This window comes from Emiliania huxleyi (assembly GCF_000372725.1).
Source record: "Emiliania huxleyi CCMP1516 unplaced genomic scaffold EMIHUscaffold_37, whole genome shotgun sequence".
NCBI classification, from domain to species: domain Eukaryota; phylum Haptophyta; order Isochrysidales; family Noelaerhabdaceae; genus Emiliania; species Emiliania huxleyi.
This window is the reverse complement of record NW_005199194.1, coordinates 68,914-88,843: the sequence shown is the minus strand read 5'-3', so window position 1 is coordinate 88,843 and position 19,930 is coordinate 68,914. Positions and strand designations below refer to the sequence as shown.

Here is a 19,930-nt window from a genome sequence, read left to right as displayed (position 1 = left end):
ACGCGCGCGGGAGCCCCAATAACAGACGAAATTAAGAAACGCGGCGGGGGTAACGACAGCTGAAGTCCTTAGCGGAGGAGGAACGCGGCATGAGCGGCGAGGGAGAGCCGTCGTGGGCGCAGCCGAACCAACGCCAGCCACCATCGCCCGCCGCGACGCCCGCCGCGGCGCCCGCCGCCGCCTCGAGCCGCCGACGACGCGTCCTCTTCATGAGGGGGCTCCGGCTCTGGACGGCTGGAGTTGCGATTGCGCTGATGGTGGATGCAGTGATCCGTGTCGCCTTGAGACCCTACTTCTTAGACGGTGCGGTGCTGGAGCACGGATCCGGCTACGAGGGCGAGCTGGAGCCGTGGAGCGGCACTGACCTCCCTGCCGCTGGCGCGACGCGCGTCACCATCGCGACGGCGGAGATGCTGAGCGCACTGCTGCTCCTGGCCGCGGAGCTGCCATCGCCGCTCTGCGCCCGCTTCGTCATCAGATACGTGGGGGCGCTGGCCACATACGGCGGGAAGGGGTGCTTCATGGTTGTGTCCGGTTCCACCTTCGCACTCGGCGGTCAGACCGAGTACTTTGCAACCGGGGTCCTGCTCGAGCACTTCATCACCGGCTGCATCTGCGCGGCGACGGGGGTCGTCTGGCTGGGCCTCACCGCGCTTCCGTGTCTCCGCTTGCCACCCCACCCCACGCGTGAAGCCTGGCTCGAGTGGAATCGCCGCGAGGTTGCGCCAGCGCCGGCTGCGAGCCTCGAACTCGGGGCTGCGAAGTACGGCTCTGGCGGCGGCCGGGCCCCGCCTGCAGCAGCGATACGCATCGACACCGGCGCGGCGGTCCCGGTCCCGGATCAGAGCCAGCCGCCTTCACCAGGCTCCACAAACCCCTTTTTTGGCAATCGCCATCTGCAGGCGGATTCGCCAACCGCCATGCGAGTGTGAGAACTCGGAATGGAATCGATTAGTCCGGCTCTTGTAGCTAGGTAAGGTAAGGTAAGGTAAACTTCTCCACATAGCACACAAGAGGTGGTGGGGCAAAAGGGGGGGCGACCCTCGCTTTGGGTCTACGTCTAGACACACTAGACTCTATAGCGAGGCCGAGCCGTAGAGGCGTAGTGCAGAGGGAAGAGAGGCGAGACCGAGAGGAGCTAGAGAGCGGGCGCTGAGCAGCACTGACAGCACCTGACAGCTGGTCTGACAGAGGCACCTGACAGGTGCACCTGACAGTGCCTGACAGCCTGACAGATCACCTGACAGCACCGATGGGTCACCTCTGACAGCCTGACAGCCAGGGCTCAGAGCGGGCGCCGCCCGCCGGACCTCGGGAGTCGGGTGTGTCAGTGTCTGCACTGTCTCAGCAGATAGTCTCACGCTCTTACACACACTTACACACACTAGTGCTTTTTCACAACGAATACCGCAAAAACGAGAGCTATAGCTGCATGTGAGCCGTGAGCCCGCTCCCCTCGTCCGAGGTGTCGGATCGGGTCTCCGCCGCCGGGTCGTCCGGCTTCGCTCGCTTGCAATGCCTCACCAGCGACCATGTAGGCGCGCCGTAGGCCAGGGCCACCACGACAGTGCCCGCATTGGTGAGCGCCGCGGCGAAGAGGGCGGCGCACAGGACCTGCAGCTGCTCGGCGAGGGGGAGGGAGGGCAGCCCGAAGGTGAGGAGCGGCAGCGCGAGGGCGATATCGCGGATGCCAACCTGCGCACGGAGCGGGGGAGGGCTAGGAGGAGACGCCCGCACGGCTTCCCTCCCTCCGAGACGGGGCACCTCGAGGATCATCGAGGTGCGGTTCTTTGCCGGCTGGCCGGGCAGCAGGCAGGCGAGCCCCGCGCCGGTCGCGAGGACGAGGAGGGCGAAGCAGGCGGAGGCGACCAGGGTGACGCGGGGGAGGAGGACGGACCGCGCGCCCTGCAGGCTCGCACTCGACGGGTCTGGCCGTGCGAAGAGGTTCGACAAGACGGTGACGGCGAAGACGGAGAGCACGGCCACGTGCAGCCGCCCCCTCCACCGCCGCTTCTGCTCGTCGGACGCGGCGCGGACGGCGGGGAGCAGGCTGATGCGCCACGAGGCGAGCATGCCTACAGCCGCGCCCGTGCGGGTGGGGAAGGGCGGCGGGCGCGCGGCGGCCGCGGCGCAGGCGGTGGGTCGCGCCGAGGCCGAGCGGATAGACTGTGGAGGCGAGCGAGGAGGCGAGCTGCCTGTACGGGATGTGCACGACCTGGCTGGCGTCGAAGGCCAGCGGATAGACCACGAGGAGGCCGAGCGAGACGAGCACCACGGACACGCACTGCTCGGTGGCGGTCAGGCACGCATTCAGGTCTGTATTAGCCCCGGCGAGGACGGCGATCACGTTGGCCATCGGGCCGCCCGGCAGCAGCGCGATCGTGAGCATGCCTAGCGTGTCGTGCGCCGGCGGAGCCAGCACGCGCAGCAGCAGGATGGAGACCGCCGGGATGGCGACGATCGTTGCAGCCAGAGTGCAGGCGAAGGCCTCGCGATTCGGAGACGCGAGCGTGATCTGCCTCGCGACGGTGGTGTCGGTGTTAAGCCCGATGAGGAACATGAGCGGCGCCGCGTGGAGGGCGGCGGGCAGCATATGGCACGAGTCGCGCACGAGTCGCGCACTGGCTGGAGCGTGGCTGGAGGGCAGCTGGCTGGAGGGAGAGTGCTCGCCTTGCTTGGCCTCAAAAAAAGAATTTTCCCGCACCGGTTATGCAAAAAAGAATACACGAAGCCGCGGGGTTTTAAAAATAAGAACCGAAAAGAACAAGGAAAAGAACTAAAGAATTTGCGGATCCGAATTTGTGTTATATATTTTTTGAGAGCGCCTTCGTTGTTAATAGTACAAACCCAATGGTCTCTTGCGAGCGGTCCGTCGTATATTTTTGTTTTGTTTTTTGTGACTAAGTCGCCGGTTGCCTTGTGCGATCCTGCGAAATCGAAAGGAGCCTCCCCTTTTTGTCGCAGCCTTGTGCGATCCTTTGTGCAGTGCAGCGCCAGGCCGACCACTGGCACGCCCGAGCGGCTGTGGGACGGAGGCCCGCCGAGCGAGTGCGAGCCGCATCGGCGGCCATGTCTCCCGCCGCCGCGAGCGAGTGGCGCAAAGAGGCGGCGTCGCGGCTTTCCTGCTGGGGGGCACTTGGAGCACTTGGAGTGCAGTCAGTAGCCGCACATCCAGGGCCGGGGAGCTCAGAAGCGCACCCAGCGGGCCGGATGATTGGGATCGGGTTGCGGGCAGGAGAGCCCTAGCCCCGGGGGTGCGCGTTCGCAGGGCAAGGGCCTTAAAGTAAACACGGGTCTCCGAGGGTTAGCTCCGCGCTCCAGGTTTCCCCTAGCAGCAGAACGCCCCCTCTACTCGGTAACATGTTTTCTTTCTTTTTCTACTCGGAGCCAGTGAGACGAGAATACGCACATCTTACAAGAATACATACTGCCCCCACGGAGTACCTGCACTACTCGACGATAATACAAGAAGAATACGCAGCTTGGAAGTTGCAGACGCCTATAAAGAAAAAACAGCCAGCTAAATTTCGGCGGCTAAAAAGCAAAGGACGGGCGCTTTTGATCGGCAAAGCAAAGTTGGAGTAACGGCGACCGCGTCGCCACAATGCCAGTCGCCTGTCGAGCAGCCTTGGCGGCGTGCATGCGCCGCAGGGTTGACCGACAGCCGCGCGCCTCGAGCCTCTCGCTCCACTCGCGGCACGACGCGCCCCGCGCGCCGGTCAGCGCAGCAGGAGTATTGCGACATGCTGCACAACGCCAGGGACAGCACTGAGAAGCTGGCGCCAGTCGCCCACCAGCATGTCTCAGCACCGGGTGAGGGAGCATGCTGCGCACGCTGAAGCAGCACGAGGTCACCACCAATCAGGCCCTCACGCCACTGCACGGCCGCCCTCGAGCACCAGCAGCCGCGCTGCGCCATGCTCAAGCTCAGGAGGCCACCCTGCTTCTCGCAGCTTTGTGCAGCGCAGCGAGCGAGCAGCGCCGCACCAGGCGGACCCATGGCGTGTTCAGCCAGCCGTGAGGCGGAGGCAGGCCGAGTGAGCGCGAGCCGCGCGGGAGGCCATGCCCCGCGCACCCGCGAGCGAGTGGCACGAAAGAGTGCAAGTCGCAAGTCGCATGTTTTTGCGTAACGGAGCTTCGGCGCACCTGGGTTTTTTCTTTTGCGTGCGTGTCAGCTGTGGGAAATCACGAAGAAAGGTCTCGACCAACGCCCCACCACTTGCTTCCCCCGGCCTCCATGGCCGCCTCCGTGGCCGCCCAGGCCTCCTCCTCGGAGGCACGCGGCCAGCCGCTGTTCGACACCATCGCCGAAGACGGACCGCTTACCGACGCGGCTGCGGCGTCTGTGCTCCAGTCGCTCCTCGACTACGTCGAGCGACAGGAGGCTTATGTCCCGCTCCTTCCTTCGCATGTCTACGTAAGTGAGCGAGGCGCAATCAGCGTGAGCGAGACCGCATCGCCTCCTGGCGTCCCTCCCGCGTGCGAGCTGAGCGGTGACGTCATATTCGTGCCGCCCGAGGCGCCTCTGCGGGAGGTGCAGTCGGCATACACCTGGAACCTCGGCGTCTTCCTCTACGTGCTGCTGACGGGCTACCCGCCGTTCGCTTCGAAATCGGTCGCCTGTCCCTTCTGGGAGAGCTTCGTCGCCTCCTCCCGCCTCAGCTGCCCGGCGCACTTCACCTCCCCCGTCATCTCGCTGCTGTGCGGCATGATAGCGCTGCCTCCCGAGGCTCGAATGACGGTGCACGAGGCCCGCGCCGAGGTGATGACGTGGCAGCTGCAGCTGCTTCGGCCCGTCAACCTGTCCGGCAACGGCAACGGCAACGGCAACGGCAAGCACAGGAAGACCCTCAAGCGCGCCAAAGACGCGGGCGCCGCGGCGCTGACCCTCTGCTCGGGCCTCGGCGTGGCGGCGGGCCGTGAAGGCCCTCGCTGCGGAGGAGCGTCGAGCGGCGGGGTGGGCGCGGGGCCGGCGGCGAGCACGGAACGGGCAGCAGGGGTGGCGGGGGCGGCAGGCGCAGCAGGCGCAGCAGGGGAAGCAGGAGGAGCGGTAGAGAGGGCGGAGGCGGAGCCGGCGACGGCGACGGCGGCGGGGAGGGAGGGAGGGCACGCGGCGGCGGCGCAGAACGGCTTCATCGCCCCGGGGCCGCAGCGCCTCCGCACGGGCGACGCGCCCCCCCCTCCCTCTCCCGTCGTCGGCCCGCACGGCGTGGCGCGCACCTCGCTCCAGTCGCTGGCGCTGCACCCGAACTCGCCTCCCTTCCGGGCGCGCTCCCAAAAAGGGCAGTGCGGCTCGCAGCGGCCGCTGGCGGTGCTCTACTCGCCCGATTCGGAGCTGCCGCGCAAGGTGTCTCCCGACGTCGCCTCGCTGTGGGCGAGGGCGGACACGCGCGCCCCCGCGGCGGCCCGCAGCTGCGTGCCCGTCCGCCGACTCGGCTGGGAGATGCCGGCGGAGGGGGGGCTCGAGGGGTCCGTGGAGCGGGTGGGCAAGGTGCTCTCCGCGCTCGGCGTCCCCTTCGAGGTCCCGGGCGTCGCCACCAACCCGCTCTCCATCAAGACACTCCCCTGCAACTTCGCCGCGATGGGCAGCGCTCAGATGCAGGCCGTCATCTTCATCTCGGAGGCGGACGCGGCGGAGCAGGCGGAGGGGCGCTGCGGCCACCGCATCGACGTCTCGCGCCACTCGGGCGACACGTTCCAGTTCCACGCCTTTTACCGCAAGCTCCGAGCCGGCCTCGGAGCCGACATCGGCTGGAACGGCGTGGACTACGTCCGGAGGTCGGGGCTGTCGGGCCGCGGCGGCGCGAGCGGCGGCGCAGGCGGAGCAGGCGGCGAGGTGGCGGCAGGGCAGAGGTGATGGCCGTCGGGGTAGCGAGGGAGGCATCGGGTGAGCTGTGAGCTCACCGGGGTATTCAGCCGTCCATGCACGATCATGGCAGACGGGCATGTGGGTGGCACACACTTGTGGAGTGCGGTCGGTAACTCAACCACAAGCACAACCTGCACGCTGCACGCTGCACGCCCACCCTGACAAACAAGCAAGGACAGAACGCAAGCAAGAAATAAATAAATAAATAAATAAAAACGGACACCTCTCTACTGTGAGGTGGGTAAAAAGGAACAGGTCCCCGCCCTTGAAGGGCCTTCCCCTTGCGATCTTTGTGCAGGGTTCTTTCGTGTGGGTGTGGTCGGCGGCTAGCCGGGGTCGTCCTCCCTCATCCCTCGATGGGGGACTACACGACTAGCACTAGCCGTCTTCCACATGGTCCCTCGGGTCCCTGCCGCTCCTAACCTCTTCGTACATCCTCCTGCTGATCTCCGCAAAGTCCGCAAGCAAGTAAAGAAAGCACCGCCAATTATTAATAATCGCTCGCGGCGAGAGAGGTGGAGCCCGGGCGCGCTCGGGTCTTGCTGCACCCTAAGGCTGCTCTCTGACTCTGAACCAACTCTGGTGACTGATCTCTCTGTACTCTGACTCAGAGAGAGATTATCTCAGAGAGAGATGATCTCAGTGCCTCTCGCTGCGGCTGTGTGCGCAATCTCCTCTCTCGTGGCAGGAAGGCAGCGCCGCTGCGGAGGGCGCCCTGAGGGGGAGTAAATCAGGAGTAAAGAAAGAAAGAAAGAAAGAAAACGTGCAACCCAAGCGCCAAGGCGCAAGGGAGGGATGGGAGTGCCACCCGCATATTCGCCCCGTTTTTTTTCGTTTGAGCTGCACAGCTGCTGGGTTCCGGCTCCTAGCCGGATAGGGGGTCTGTAGCCACTGGCTGGCCCCTCCCAGATAGGTAGGTAGGTTGGTCTTGTTTCGCCCAAAAGGGCGCTGCAAATTTCTTTTTCTTTTTTCGCTTCGCTCTGCCTGGGGTAAGGTACTCGAGTAGGTAGGGCGTTTTGGCGCGAGTCAGTGCCAACAGACCCCCTATCCGGCTAGGAGCCGGAAATAGGCGTTCGATTGCGTTCTTCGTGTAGCCATGATCCTAACGTTGACGCTAGCCACCGGCTTTGCTGCACCTCGCCGCGCCACCTCGCCGCGCGCCAGCGAGATTGCTGTCGACGTGGCCTGGTTCAGATCGGCCAAGGCAGCGCTGCGGGCCGCTCTGGCAGCCGAGGCGGGCGTGCTCTCGGCAGATGCTGCTGCCCTGGTGACGGCGCTTTCCTCGGTCAACCCGACACGGCCCGACCCGTCGGTGGACTATGACCTGTGGTCCGGCACCTTCTCGCTCGAGTCCGCCTCTCTCACACCGCCCGGCGGCGGCGTGGTGCAGTCTGGCGCTGCCGAGGTGGAGGTGACTCCCGACTCTCTGCATCTCTCCGCAGCCGTCCGTTCCGCGGTGGGGTCGGAGGACGAGCTCTCTCTCAGCCTGCGAGGCAGCCTGTCCGCGACCTGCTGCGACGAGCTCGAGCTGCGATGCGAGCCTCTAGCGCTCGAGGCTGCCGGAGAGAGCTGCGCAGAGGGAGAGGCGCTCGTTGATGCGGTCGCTGCGGCCACCGGCCTGTCGTTCCGGGCGGTGTCGGAGGCGCGCTGGGAGGCGGACGTGCCGACGCTCTATTTGGCGCAGCTCTTCCTCGATCAGGCGCTGCTAGCACAGCAGCCTCCTCTCCCAGTTCACATTGAGCGCGATTCATGCCGACCCCGCCCGCCCCTGCACCGCCGCAGGAGCTGCACGTGCTGCAGTGGAGCGCGGACTCGACCGCTGCCGGCGGCGAGGCGCGCGAGATGGGGGAGGCGAGCCATGCGGTGGATCCGGCGCGCCTGCTCGTGCTACTTCGACCGCGCTGACGCTGATGAGTGAGTAATCGAGCGCGGTCGCCAAAATTCTTTTTAGTCTCGCCCTGCTTCGCCAGCGAGCCAATCGTTGATGAGGATGCGTGGAGGCTGGCTGCTGCTGCTGCCGGCAGCGGTCGCCATGCGCGTCGCTGTCCTCGGCGGTGGCCTCGCCGGGCTCGGGACGGCGGTGCCTCTGCTCGATGGCGGAGCTGATGAGGTGCACGTGTACGACGCGGAGGTCGGACCGGGCCTTGGCGGTGCCTCTGCGGTTGCTGCCGGTCTGCTCCATCCCTTCACGCCAAAGGGTCGCGAGATATGGATGGGACAGGAGGGCTTCGCTGCGACGTCTGCGCTGCTTCAGCGGTGCGAGGCAGTCAGCTCCGAGCGCGTCTCTGAGGCCAGCGGCTTGCTGCGCCTCGCTCTCGATCACGACCTGGCGAGCGAGCTCGAGCGCGCCAGTCGCGCTGGCGGCGCCGCTGCTGCTGCGCCCAGCGCCGCGCTCGAGCAGCGCTGGCTCTCTGCTTCCGACGCGAGCGCCATCGCCGGAGCTACGGTGGGCGCCGGGGTGGAGGGAGTCGCACACGCGCCGTCGGCGCTGCGCGTCGACACTCCGGCCTACCTGCGTGCGCTGTGGGCCCTGTGCGGCCGCATCGCCCGCGAGCGAGGAAGCGGGCTCGAGTGGCGGTGCAGCGCCCTCCCTTCTCTGGCGGCGGTGGCGGCGGCTGCGAGCGAGCGAGGGGAGGAGCCGTGAAGCGGCGTGGTGGCGCTCTTGCGGCAGGCGGGCCACCGAGAGCTCTCGGAGCCTGGCCCTAGGCGCCGTACGACGCTGTGGTGGTCTGCCTCGGCTCCCGCGCCTCCGACCTCGCCGAGCTGTCTGGCTTGCCGCTCCGGCCGTGCCGCGGCCAGAACTTGCACCTCGAGAACCGAGCCGGGTTGGAGACGCCGCTTATCTGCGGGAAGTACATCGTGCCGGCGGGGGAGGGGGGCGACCTGCTGCTCTGCGGCGCAACCTTCGAGTACGACCCGGAAGGGCTCCGCGAGCCTCCGAGCGAGGCCGAGGCGGCGGCGGCGCTGCTGGCGCCACTGGAGGAGAGGGGCGGAGAGGAAGGGAGTTGGTGTGGCGAGGCTTGTGCTAACGTCCCGGCCTCGCCTCGCACCAGCAGGAGATGCTGCCCTCGATCCGAGACGCGCCGATCGTGCGGTGCCGGGCCAGCCAGCCCGCACTGCAGCGTTGCCCTGTAGAGTGCTGACACCCTCCTCTGCTGAGTGTACAGGTGCGACGCCGGAGTCCGCGCCCTCCCTCCCCGCTCGCACTTCGGGTACGTGCCTCTCGTCTGCAAGCTGCCGGTCGAGGTGCGAGGTGCGAGGCGAGGGGACGGCGGCGGCAGGAGCGCGCTCGGAGGCGGTGGCTGCGCCGCCTGGCTGTTTGGCGGGCTCGGCTCGCGCGGCCTGATCCACCACGCGGTGCTCGGGCGATCCGTCGCGGAGGCGGTGCTCGCGTGCGACGAGAGCCGCCTGCCAGAGCACACGCGGCGCCTGGACGCACGGATGGGCGAATTGCTGGTAAGCCACTCTGACACTGGGCACTCTTCACACTGACACACTTACGACTTACACTGTATATAATCTCCCAGATACGGCGCGGTACACAGAAAAACTCTCTTAGATGTCGATGTGCCGGGAGCCTACTTCACACATGACACATTGACACTAATCTCTAATGCGATGGAGGGAGGGAGTGGGGTGCAGGTTGCTCACCCACGGCACCGGGCCGGTGCTTGCACTTTGAATGCCGTGGGGCTCCTGCCCGTGTCCCGGGCGTGGAGATGCGAGGGTCGCCCCCCCTTGCCCCACCACTTTTTGTGTGTGGAGACGTTTACCTTTTACCTTACCTTACTAATGCGACGAGATCCACCGCTGGAGAGCAGCTCTTAAAGTTAATTTTTCTCGCCTCGCCCCACCAACTACGTTTTCACGCCTTTGGTTTCGAGTACAGCCATCGGTCGCCGTCGACCTCCTCGACAAACAGGTCGCCGCGCGTCTTCTTCTCCATCTGCTGGCGCCGCCACTCCTCGTTCCGGTCGCAGTCGACGAACCAGTGCTCGCCGACGGCGCCGCAGCCGACGCAGCGGTACGCGGCGGGCGCCCGCTCATAGCCATACGCAGCTCTGTGCCACACCTTTTCCTTTGCGTCGGGCGACATCGCCGCGTTTGCAGGGCTCGTCGAAGGCAGCACCACGAGCTCGACGGTCCGCTGCAACGCGCCGTCTCCGGCTGCCCTCTCTTTCTGCACGGCCGCCTCGATCTCCGAGCCGGTGGCCCGCCGGCAGTACTTTCCCAGCACGGAGGCGGTCTCGGCAGTGGCGGGGCTGGCGGTGCGGAGGACAAAGTCCCATCTCCGCCCGGCTGCCTCGCCTGTCTTGAGCCACGCAGCGTGGCCATTGGAGTGGCACAGGAAGGCGGCTGCAGTCTTGGCGATGCAGATTCGGCGGATCGTCGGGTGCTGGGAGAGGAGGCCGGGGATGTCGTTGGCCTCCATCGTAGACTTGTCGATGTCGCTGTCGAGGCTCCCCTTACCCAAACAGCTTCGCACCACGTCCCAAAGCACGCAGCCGCGCGCCGTGAAGGCCTCGCACTGCTTCTCGTAGCTCACTGCGTGCCGGCTGAAGCCGCACGCCGAGCCGGCGACGTTCCAGAAGATGTTTTGGCTGTGACCGTAGTTCTGCGGACCCGCTCCGCCACGCATCCGGACCTCCTTCTCGCTCAGGCTCTCGGCGAGGGACTTGCGGCTCGGATGCGTGCCGAGTATGAGCACCTCCGGCGGCACCGTGAGGCTGATGATCGGGAGAAGGCTGTGCGTCCGGACCGTGCTGGCGGGCGAGGTCGCGCTGCGCTTGGCGGGCGGGCGAGGCGACGCGGCAGCGCGCCTCTTCATGGAGGTGAGATGGGCCGGCGCTCGTGGCAGGCTTGGCGGCGGGACTGCTCTCGAGGTTGGCGCGCGGCGCAATGGTTTTTTTCTGCGCCTCTGGCCCGGGCTCCCTTCTTGCGCTCTCCACGAGAGCCACTTCGTCGGAGGAAATAGAAAAAGAAAATCCCTCTTCCCCATTATGTGCTTATCACAGTAGCCCTCTCCCATCCCTCCCTTGGGTTGTCTGTTTTCTTTCTTTCTTTTCACAGTAGCCCGCGAGAATCAGCGAGAGACTGCGAAGAGAGATAGGAAGAGGCAGACTCCCTAGGGTGGGCGACGGATAGCGCACCACACACCTCTCCTTAAAATCCCTGTGTGGTGGCGGCGTGCCGTCCTCCCATCCCTCCCTTGGGTTGTCTGTTTTCTTTCTTTCTTTCTCACAGTAGCCCGAGGGAGGGGGGGGGGCGGGCCTCACCCGGGACTCACCCCGAGACCCCACCCCGGGACGCGCCGGCTGCGGGTGAGGCCCCACCCCCGGGGCAGTGAGGGGCAGGGGCGGGGCGGAGCTCCTCAGAGTGAGGCGCCCCGGGTGCCCCCCCCCCCCCCTGGGCCCCCCCACCCCGCCCCCCGGCATCCGACCCGCCCATTCAGCTCTTTCGTACTTTCGTACGGAGCGTGGGTTTGCTTTTTCAATTTTTTAGGCGGGATTTGTGGTCAACTTAGGCGCGAAACACACCCGGATCTAGATACACAGACGACACAACCGAGCCTATGGACAACTGGGACCAGATCATCACGCAGCGCTGGCGTGCGGCGATTCCAGCAGGCCCAGGCAAAGTGACGCGATCCGTCTCGCCGAGGCGCGCTTTTTGCGTCCGCATCGGTAGATGGTAGAGATGTGCGTTTGGAGCAGTGCGGACTGTCTGTGCAGAGTAGAGTGGGGTCACCCGTTTAGTTGATTTGTAGTTTGTGTTGTTCTGTGTGAGCGGTGGTGCCGCACGGGCCGCTCTCCCTCGCCTCGGGGCGTGGCGCTGGTGGGCCGGGGGCGCGCGGTAGGCGTACGGGGCCGCGTGCGCGTGGCCCGCCCGTAAGCGCCGTGTGTGGGGTGCCCTGGGGTCGGGCAGCGAGCTACCCCCCCGGGACGGCGCATCGCGAGTGAGGCCCCGGGGTGGGGCAGGTGAGGGAGGGGGCGGGGATGGCCGGGCCCCGGTGAGCCCTGGGTGCGGCCCGCCCACACCCTCCCTCGTGCTACTGTCATAAGCACATTACGTCGCCGCTCTCGCCACTCTCGCCGCCGCTCTCGCGCATGTCGCTCTCGCGCCGCGGCTGACCAACCGGCGTAACGTCGTGAGAGCCTAAAGGTGCCTCCTTCCCGCCCTCTCAAGAAACCTCGCGCAGCCCCCGCCCCACGCCTCGCACCCTACCAAGGACGAATTACCTCGCGTCCGCTCTCGCCGGTCGCGTGGTCCAGACACCTTGGAAGATCAGCAGCCCCGCCGCTCCATCGCGGCGTCCTGTCGCGCGCGGGCGGGGTGTGCGCGCGGTCCTTAAGATTGCCGTCCAGCCGCGGATGCCGAGGCCCGCTTGCGGCGCCCGGCCAGTCGGGGCGGCCCTGCCGCCTCCATTGGACGCATACGAGTCATAACCGCCCGGCATTCCTCCGCCACTCCACCACGAGGCGCCGAGATGCAACTCGCGACTCGGTGACACCTCTCCCCCCCACGCAGGACGACGCGGAGACGCGCTGCGCTCTCGGCGGCCGTCGATCCACGAGGCCGGCTCACACCCGGTGCGGAGCCATCGCGCGACCACTCTTTCCCAAAGCAGCTCCCAGCAGCCAGGCCTGCGCATGACGACCCCCTCCGTACGACAATACTAACCGTGGAGTCTTTCCAAAGCTCTTTCGCTCCTATCGGACGCAGCGCCTCCCTGCAGACCGTCCCCACGCCCTCGGGCCGCAGACAGCAGCCCTTCTCACCTCAGCGCCCTCCCCGCCCGCAGGGACTGCTCCACGAGGCGTTTGAGCTTGAGGGCCAACGGCGACGCTCTCGAGGGACGTCACACCCTCGACGTGTCGACGATGGCCTCGCGAAGCCTCGCCTGAGCCGAACCCACGCGGCGCGCGTCGCGCCACACACGACGTTAACACACGAAGAAAAAGAGCTTGATGGACATTGCGTCATTGGTTTCGAGCGAGACCGTCTCATGCGAAAATCATAGCCGTACTCCTCGCGAGAGTTCCCTATCTATTCCTCCGCGCCCCTTCTCTCTCCCCGCGCGGCGCGGGCGCGCCGGCCGGCGCGGCCGCCGCTAACCGGCTAGCGCCGCCCACACGGCTCACGGCGGTCGGCGCTCCCGCTTCTCGCGGCCTTCCGTGGCGGTCAGCACTTTTCCGCCCGAGGACTCGCGCGCCTCTCGCCAGACTCCACAGCTGACGTCAGCTGGGAGGTGGGCCGCTGGCCAGCTGGGGCCGTGACGCCGTGTGGGGGCATCCCCCGATCCCCCCGCGCCCCGGCCCCCCGCACCCAAGTCGATGTGAGCTCACGGAGGGGGCGTGTGCGCATCATAGGCATCATACACACCACAGTCACGCAGAAACGGAGAAATTTTGTCTTTTGAGTTTTGAGCGATTGTGGATTGAGCCCGCGTTCAATGATGGTTGATGCGGGACCCACAGATTATCCGTTAATGTTATGTAAAAGATCTGTGGATGTACCGTAAAAAAACGATAACGCCGACGACGGACGTGCCGGACGAGCCCCCCCTCGCGACGCGTGGGCAGCCTGGACGTCGATATCTCGCACCTCTCTCGGCCGCCTTTCGCGCCGCGAGAGGCGCGGGAGTGGAAGGAGAAGAGTGGTTACGCTGTGCTGAATGCCCCCCGTGCCCCGAAGGAATCGATGTCCTTCTGCAATCGGGGTGCGAACTTTTCTTCAGTCGGACGTCCCTCCTAGTTCGCCAGTCCGACGTCGGCCACTGCCTGGTAATGGACACTGAACGGGTCAACACCGTCGAGCCCGAGCAGGGCGAGCTGGACCTTGCCTCGTTGCACACCCTAGCCACGCTCGCCAACCAGCAGGGCGCCACCATGAGCGCAGCAGCCCTCTTCCTGCTCTCAGCCACCTGGGGCGGGACGCTGACCGCTCACATCTCCGCGGCCAACATGCTCTTCAAGCTCGGGGAAGCGCGGAGGGCGTGTGCCGAGTACGAGGTGCTCTTGGCCCACGAAGATAAACACCCCGGATCCATGAGCACGACCGTGCGGCAACTGGTCGAGCGCAAACGAGGTGAGGCTCGCGCCGCTCTGGCCGCCGGCACCACCACAGCCTCTGCACCGACCACCGCGCGGACGCAGCAGAAGTGGTGGCGGACCTGCGGTGGGCAAAAGAAGCTGGCAGACAAAGTGACAAAGCAGCTCACCTCGCTCGGCGCGGGAGCGAATGATGGAGGCGACTATGCTCTGGCACGCATCGCATACGCTGCTGCATTCGCGCTCACCGGACGAGGGACGCTGCGCATCTCTGCCGCAAACATGACCCTCAAAATTGGTGGGGAGGAGAATCTGCGCGCTGCAATCGAGGAGTATGACTGCATCGTTGCAGAGGCAGGCCGCGATCTATCGGCTGCGCACGCCGAGATGATTCGTCGAAAGCGGGCCGAAGCCGAGGCACAGATGGCGCTCGAGGCGGTGCCGTTTGTGCGGCCGTCGGTGATGGGCGATCTCCCAGCAATGCCTCGCATGACGCGCATGACACGCGGATCCGTGGCGTGGCTGCCTGTCCCGGCTGATGATGAGGGTGAACCCGCCGCCGTCGGGGCTGCCCCGGATGCAGCCGCGACAGAGGTGACGCCTCTCCCGGAGAAAACGGCTGTCAAGTTTGCCGACAACGTGGGCGCGCCGGAGGAGACAGGCAAGGCTGAGACAGTAACGGGTGCGGACCAGACTGAAGAGCAGGCGGCGGAGACCGCGATTCTCGTGGCCACGCGCGTCGCTCGGGCGAGGAGGGCCAGCGCGTCTGCCTCCAACTTGATGGCGGAGACGACCGTCCAAGATCGGCTTGCGCGTGCGAGGAGTAACGCTGAGGCGGCCGCGGGGGAGGCTGAGTATGAGACGGAGGGCCCCGTCCAGGCTGTTGAAGAATAGGCATGTGCATGTACACGTCGATCGTCGAGGGTTTATATGGAGGGAGGAGAAAAAAGCGTAAGCGATGGCCGATGCAGATCCAGATGGGATTTTGTCCTTTTGACTTTCCGTGTGACGAATGAAGTGTGAGACGCGAGACCACAAGACTAGTACAGGTTCGAGATCGACAGGCATCTCAGCTTGCGGGCACGTACGCGCGGTACGGCTTTACGGGGCGCGCCTTTCTACCCGCGCCTAGAGCTAGAGAGGGGGGGTGGCCCGCGGAGCGGCAGCGCGAGAGGAGGCCGCACACAAACCCCCACAGCCACACACCACATCGTCTCCCGACAAGAGCTACATCTCGAGCTTCCATTCGCGCGCCCCCCCCCTCTCCCCTTCATACGTACGGTGGTCTCACACATCTCGTAATCAACACGGACAGACAGGAGAGCTTCGCCTGCTCCCGCGCGCCGCCCTCTCCTCAGCCCTTGAGGCCGAGCCGTCCGAGTGCGAGCGCGAGCAGGTTGGCGGCTGGCTTCTCGGCGAGCAGCCAGAGGAGGAGGGCGAGCAGCGAGGCCCAGGCGAGGAAGCTCGTGAAAGACTTTGCGAACCAGATGTCCGAGAACTCGATCGGCGCGGTGGTCGAGTAGTTGACGCCGTACATGACGACGGGGTGGACAATGTAGGCGGCGAAGGTGAGCTTGCCGAAGACCTGCAGCGGCCACCAGGAGAGGAGGCCGTTGACGAGCGGCGCCTGGCCCGAGAAGCAGAGGTAGGCGACGGCGGAGAGGCCGACTGGCCAGCCGAGCCGAGAGAGGGCGATGTACGACACGTTCTGCGCCTCGCTCCACGGGGAGGGGAGCGCCGAGTAGAGGCCGAGCGTGCCGAAGGAGAGGGCGAGCATCACCGCCGCCGCGCCGGCGGCGAGCCCCCACACCAGCCACGCCGGATCGGCTCGGCGGGCGTGCGACGCGGCGCTGGCGGGCGAGTGCCGCCGCGCGAGGGGGGCGGCGCCGCCCTGAAGCCGGTCCCAAAAGGCGGCGAAGGCGGCGCCGACGAGGAAGGGCTGGGCGCGCGTCCACGGCTGGATGTACACGTTCGTAAAGTAGGTCTGGTCAAAGAGAGGCGAAGCGGCGTAGCCGTTGACGGCGGCGATGACCGCGTTGGCGGCGGTGGAGGCGGTCAAAGCGGTGGCGAGCAGCGCCCAGCCGGCGGCCGGGCGGGTGACGAGGGGGTACGCGAAGAGGGGCGCGGCGAGGAAGAACTGCATGTCGTTGGCGAGGTACCAGAGGTGGCCCTCGCACCGCCAGAGGGCCGAGTCGGGCGCGGCGAGCGCGAAGAGGTTCTGCACGTAGAGCAGGTTGAGCCACCAGCCGCCCGCCCTGCAAGCGTCCCCCTCGGCGCCGCCCAAGCTCCACATGGGCCCGTCCCCGAGCGCGGGCAGCAGCCCGACCTACGGGGCGTGTCTCGGACATGTCGTGGGCGTGTCCTAGACATGTCCCCGAGCGCGGGCAGTGCAGCCCCACCGTCGTGAGGAGCAGCACGCCGACCAGCGGAGAGAGGCGCATCCAGCGGCCGAGTGCGTACATCGGGTAGGCGCTCCACCACGCCTTGCCGGCCGAGGCGGCCTTGCGGACGGAGGGGAGGAGGGCGTGCGTGGTGAGCAGGCCAGAAAGCCAGAAGAAGGTGTCGACCGCGAAGAAGGCGGCGGGGACGAGCTGATAGCTGACCTGTGGGCACGCTCCGGCAGGGGTCAGGCAAGGGCCGAGGGGGGGGGCGGCAAGCGCGGGCTGGCAGGCGGCCGTGGCGAGCCGTCCCCCCTCTGGCGGCAGCGAGAAGGAAGCGAGCGTCGACGGTGGCAGCTTGTCTGCCCAGCCGGGCGGCAGCAGCTCCGCGTCGAACTGGAGACCGCCCGCGCCTATTCACAGCTGGACGCGTGAGGAGACGCGGTTCACAGCTCCGCGTCGAGCTGGAGACCGCAAGGCGCCCATCGCGTAGACGATCGTGTGGCCGAAGATGACCCACGCCATCGAGAAGCATCGCATCCCGTCGAGGCAGCCCATCGTGCCGTCGGCGCGCAGCGAGCCGAGCGACCTGCCTCGGCGAGCTCGGGGTGACGTCGGGCGGTCTCCTCTCGGGTGGTCTATGGTTACGTGATCTCGGGTGATCTCGGGTGATCTCAGGTGATCTCTGGTGATCTCTGGTGATCTCTGGCTCTTCTCTGGACCTCCAGTTGCGGACGAGGGAGAAGCAGCGGAGCAAGGCGACGCCGAGCGGCTCCTCGCCCCGCCTTCCCCCGGAGGCTGCCCCGCCCGAGCCCTGCCGCGCCGGAGGGCGGGCGGAGGGCGCCGAGTCGTCTCTGAAGTCGAAGGCGCCAGACCCTCGCGGCCCAATGTTGCAGGCGCCCATCCGCTGCGCGGGGGAGGAGGAGCGCGAGGAGGAGTTGGAGAGGTCGGCGCCGCCCTCGGCATCGTCCGCGGGGAGCAGCGACGCGCCGCCGCCGCCATTCTCGCCGCCGGGCGGGGGAGGGGCTCGCAGCGGCTCAACCGCCGTCGGAGCGAGAGGCGCGCTCGGTGCGCACGAGGCGGCGCAGAGCGGTCGCGTGTGCGCTTCTGCGCCGGAGGGGGAGGGCGGCTTCCCTCCGCCAGGCGGGTACCGCTGAGCCGCGACGTCGACCGCGGTCCCGGCAGCGGCGAGGGTGAGGAGCGCTCCAGCGAGCACCACCCACGCCCACCCCGCCCCTCCCAGGCCCGCCCTCTGAGAGCCAACCGTAACGTCAAACTGCATCGCACTCACGGCCGAGGAGAGGGCGGCGAGCGCGGCGGCTGACGCGTTGAGAGCCGCCGCCTGGGCCTCCAGCTTCTCCCTCTCCTTTTCCAAGGCGTTCATCCACCCGCCGCCAGGACCGCGACGCAGGAGCTCGTCGGCAGCCCTTAGCGCCGCCGCCGCTGCCGTCTTGTTTTGCGCCGCGGCTGCCGCCGCCGCGGCCCGGAGCGCCGTGTCCGCATGCGCGGCTTGCTCCGCGCCCTGTGCGGCAGCGGAGAGCGCCGCGGCAGCCCGCGGCATGTGCGACTGGTTCGCTGTGGCCGCGTCGCGCCGCAGCGCCGCCGCCGCCGCCGAAAAGCTGCTGTTGCGCGGGAGGCCGTCGATCGCTGCGGCGATGGCGTCCAATGCGGCCCCGGTCTTGGCGGCCGTCTCGGTGGCGGATTTGAGCTTACTCGGCAGAGTGACCCGAAAGCCTCGCTCGAGCTCTTGTGCGCCGCACGCCTTTGGCACGCAGCAGCCATAATGCTGGGAGGCGCCGGCGGTCGGCGACGCGGTGGCCCCGCCGAGCGGCAGCGAGAAGCGCGCCAGCGCATAGGCAGCGATAGGCTCGTGCGTGCCGTTTGTGATGCGCACGCAGTCGAGGTACTCTCCGACGTCGCCTATGCTCTTTGCTGACGCGCCGAGGATGCGCTTTGCTGCTTCATCACTCGCCGGCGGCGCCACGCCCGGGATGGCGGACGCGGTCGGCCCGAGGAGAGACGGGAGGCACCAGGAGAAACAGTCGTTTGGAGGGCCGTCTTGCGCAGTGAAGGCCACGGTGAGGAGGTGGAGAAGCATGTACAAAGAGCGAGGCTTGGCTCTGGACCCGTGTCCCTTGTTCCGCAAACACACTCGCTTCGGATTGCCGGTTTCTCTCTTTCTTTTCTCTCTTAGCAGCAGCACCCCTATGCGTATGTGTACGCCAACTCAGGGAGGGTGTGTGGCAGCCAGCTGGCTGTGTGTCTTGTGAGCCTGTTTGTGTCTGTGTGTCGCTCGTGCGTGCCGTCATCATCTGTCCAGCGTCCACCCATACCGCGTTGGTGTCCAGTCCGAGGACCGAGCCTGGCTGTTCTTCACCTTACTACATACATACATGCGTATGTAGGCTCTTTCCTTTCTTTCGTGATTCAGAGATGATGAAAAGCGAACGCGAAGTGCCGTACTCGAGTATACTGAGTGAGAGGTGGTAGAGCAGCGGCAGCAGCCTCCATGCCTGGCCGACTCGCTCTACAGCGCTCTTTCTGCAAGACGGGCCGCGGTGGTCCTCTCTCGGTTCCCTCCCGTCCATCAGTTTGTCTGCCGTTGCCCCTATCCTATACACGCACGTCCGGCGGCGGCAGACGCACCGCGCCACTGCGTTCCACAGCAATCAGCGCTACCTCGAGTGTGTCGGGCGAGAAGGGCTACGGAGCTGCGCGTTGCGTGCTGGGAGCCTCGACGGCGTTCAGGGCAGCGGGATCCGTTGAGGCACCGCAGTCGCCACCGCCATCGCTATCGCCGCCGTTGCCGCCCGGATGAGAGCTTGACAGCTGCGTTCGAAGCTGCGCCTGGGGAGAGGCGGAAGTTCCTTTTGCAGCGTCGGGTTCGCCTCGCCAAAGGTACTGCACGCGCAAGCTGGATTTCGGGGCTGGGCGCACCATCTCGTCGCTAAATTCGCGAAGCGTAGCATCGTTGGGGTCCCGCGCGGTTTGCCCCTTACCTGCGGGCTGAGTTTTCCGAAATGAGACTGGAATGTTGGGCTGAGGATCCATGGGGAAGGGGCTAACCCGGACCGTTCCGCTGGCGCACGGGCTCCGAGGCCCATGATTCCTCGTCGTCCGGCTCGAGAATATCCGTAAGCCGGCGAAAGCCCCGGTGCGACATCTTCCAGACGCGGAAGCTGCGGCAACGGGGGGGGAGAGGGCTGTGAGCAATCTAGCTCTGCGCATGCGGGAGGACTAGCACGCGGGAGGGAGCCCATCGCACCACCAGGTGGAAGAGAAGTAGTGGGCTGGTATAAACCAGAAGGATTCTGGTCAGACGCGTCCCGTCTGAACCACAGCGTGTCCCGGTCCATATCCCGGGGGTGTTTCTCTTCTTATCCGTTACCATGTAGAGCAAGATGACCGAGGGCGGGCCCTTTCGGGCTCGGGCCGCCCTCTCGCCCGCCCCTCTGCGGGGCTTGCACGTGGTAGCGGCGGAAGAGGCCAGCGGCGTCGAGCAGCGCCTCAGCGCCGACGCGAACATGCCCCCAGGGGGACAGGATTGGAGCCCCTGTGCTGCGTCTGTGGTGATATGGGGGGGGACACTTTCTCCTCCCTATTCATGTGCGTCACTCGACTGCGTCGAGGGG

The 19,930-nt window shown here is 66.5% G+C and overlaps 6 protein-coding genes across 6 annotated transcripts; 3 read left to right on the top strand and 3 right to left on the bottom strand.

The window, feature by feature from the left end:
* Nucleotides 1-209: 209 nt before the first annotated feature.
* On the top strand, nucleotides 210-932 carry EMIHUDRAFT_208991 (hypothetical protein; the record flags this gene model as incomplete). Its single annotated transcript, XM_005771826.1, has 1 exon — nucleotides 210-932. One exon carries the CDS (start codon nucleotides 210-212, stop codon nucleotides 930-932), a length of 723 nt encoding a protein of 240 aa, XP_005771883.1.
* A 490-nt stretch (nucleotides 933-1,422) lies between these two features.
* EMIHUDRAFT_208990 (hypothetical protein) lies at nucleotides 1,423-4,000 on the bottom strand (the record flags this gene model as incomplete). Its single annotated transcript, XM_005771825.1, has 6 exons — nucleotides 1,423-1,695; nucleotides 1,765-2,013; nucleotides 2,168-2,680; nucleotides 2,848-3,022; nucleotides 3,199-3,242; nucleotides 3,593-4,000. 6 exons carry the CDS (start codon nucleotides 3,998-4,000, stop codon nucleotides 1,423-1,425), a joined length of 1,662 nt encoding a protein of 553 aa, XP_005771882.1.
* Nucleotides 4,001-4,237: 237 nt separating this feature from the next.
* EMIHUDRAFT_208989 (hypothetical protein) lies at nucleotides 4,238-5,982 on the top strand (the record flags this gene model as incomplete). The annotated part of the gene is made up of 4 exons (XM_005771824.1): nucleotides 4,238-4,919; nucleotides 5,283-5,347; nucleotides 5,456-5,770; nucleotides 5,971-5,982. 4 exons carry the CDS (start codon nucleotides 4,238-4,240, stop codon nucleotides 5,980-5,982), a joined length of 1,074 nt encoding a protein of 357 aa, XP_005771881.1.
* Nucleotides 5,983-9,631: 3,649 nt separating this feature from the next.
* On the bottom strand, nucleotides 9,632-10,828 carry EMIHUDRAFT_436042 (hypothetical protein). Its single transcript, XM_005771823.1, has one exon. The coding sequence runs from the start codon at nucleotides 10,695-10,697 to the stop codon at nucleotides 9,735-9,737; it is 963 nt and encodes a 320-aa protein (XP_005771880.1). The 5' UTR covers nucleotides 10,698-10,828; the 3' UTR covers nucleotides 9,632-9,734.
* A 2,828-nt stretch (nucleotides 10,829-13,656) lies between these two features.
* On the top strand, nucleotides 13,657-14,814 carry EMIHUDRAFT_208984 (hypothetical protein; the record flags this gene model as incomplete). The annotated part of the gene is made up of 1 exon (XM_005771822.1): nucleotides 13,657-14,814. One exon carries the CDS (start codon nucleotides 13,657-13,659, stop codon nucleotides 14,812-14,814), a length of 1,158 nt encoding a protein of 385 aa, XP_005771879.1.
* A 111-nt stretch (nucleotides 14,815-14,925) lies between these two features.
* EMIHUDRAFT_355371 (hypothetical protein) lies at nucleotides 14,926-16,400 on the bottom strand (the record flags this gene model as incomplete). Its single annotated transcript, XM_005771821.1, is given in 3 exon segments — nucleotides 14,926-15,011; nucleotides 15,025-16,246; nucleotides 16,320-16,400. A coding segment is annotated over 1 exon segment (408 nt), but the record flags the coding sequence as incomplete, so codon positions are not given.
* Between the last annotated feature and the right edge of the window lie 3,530 nt (nucleotides 16,401-19,930).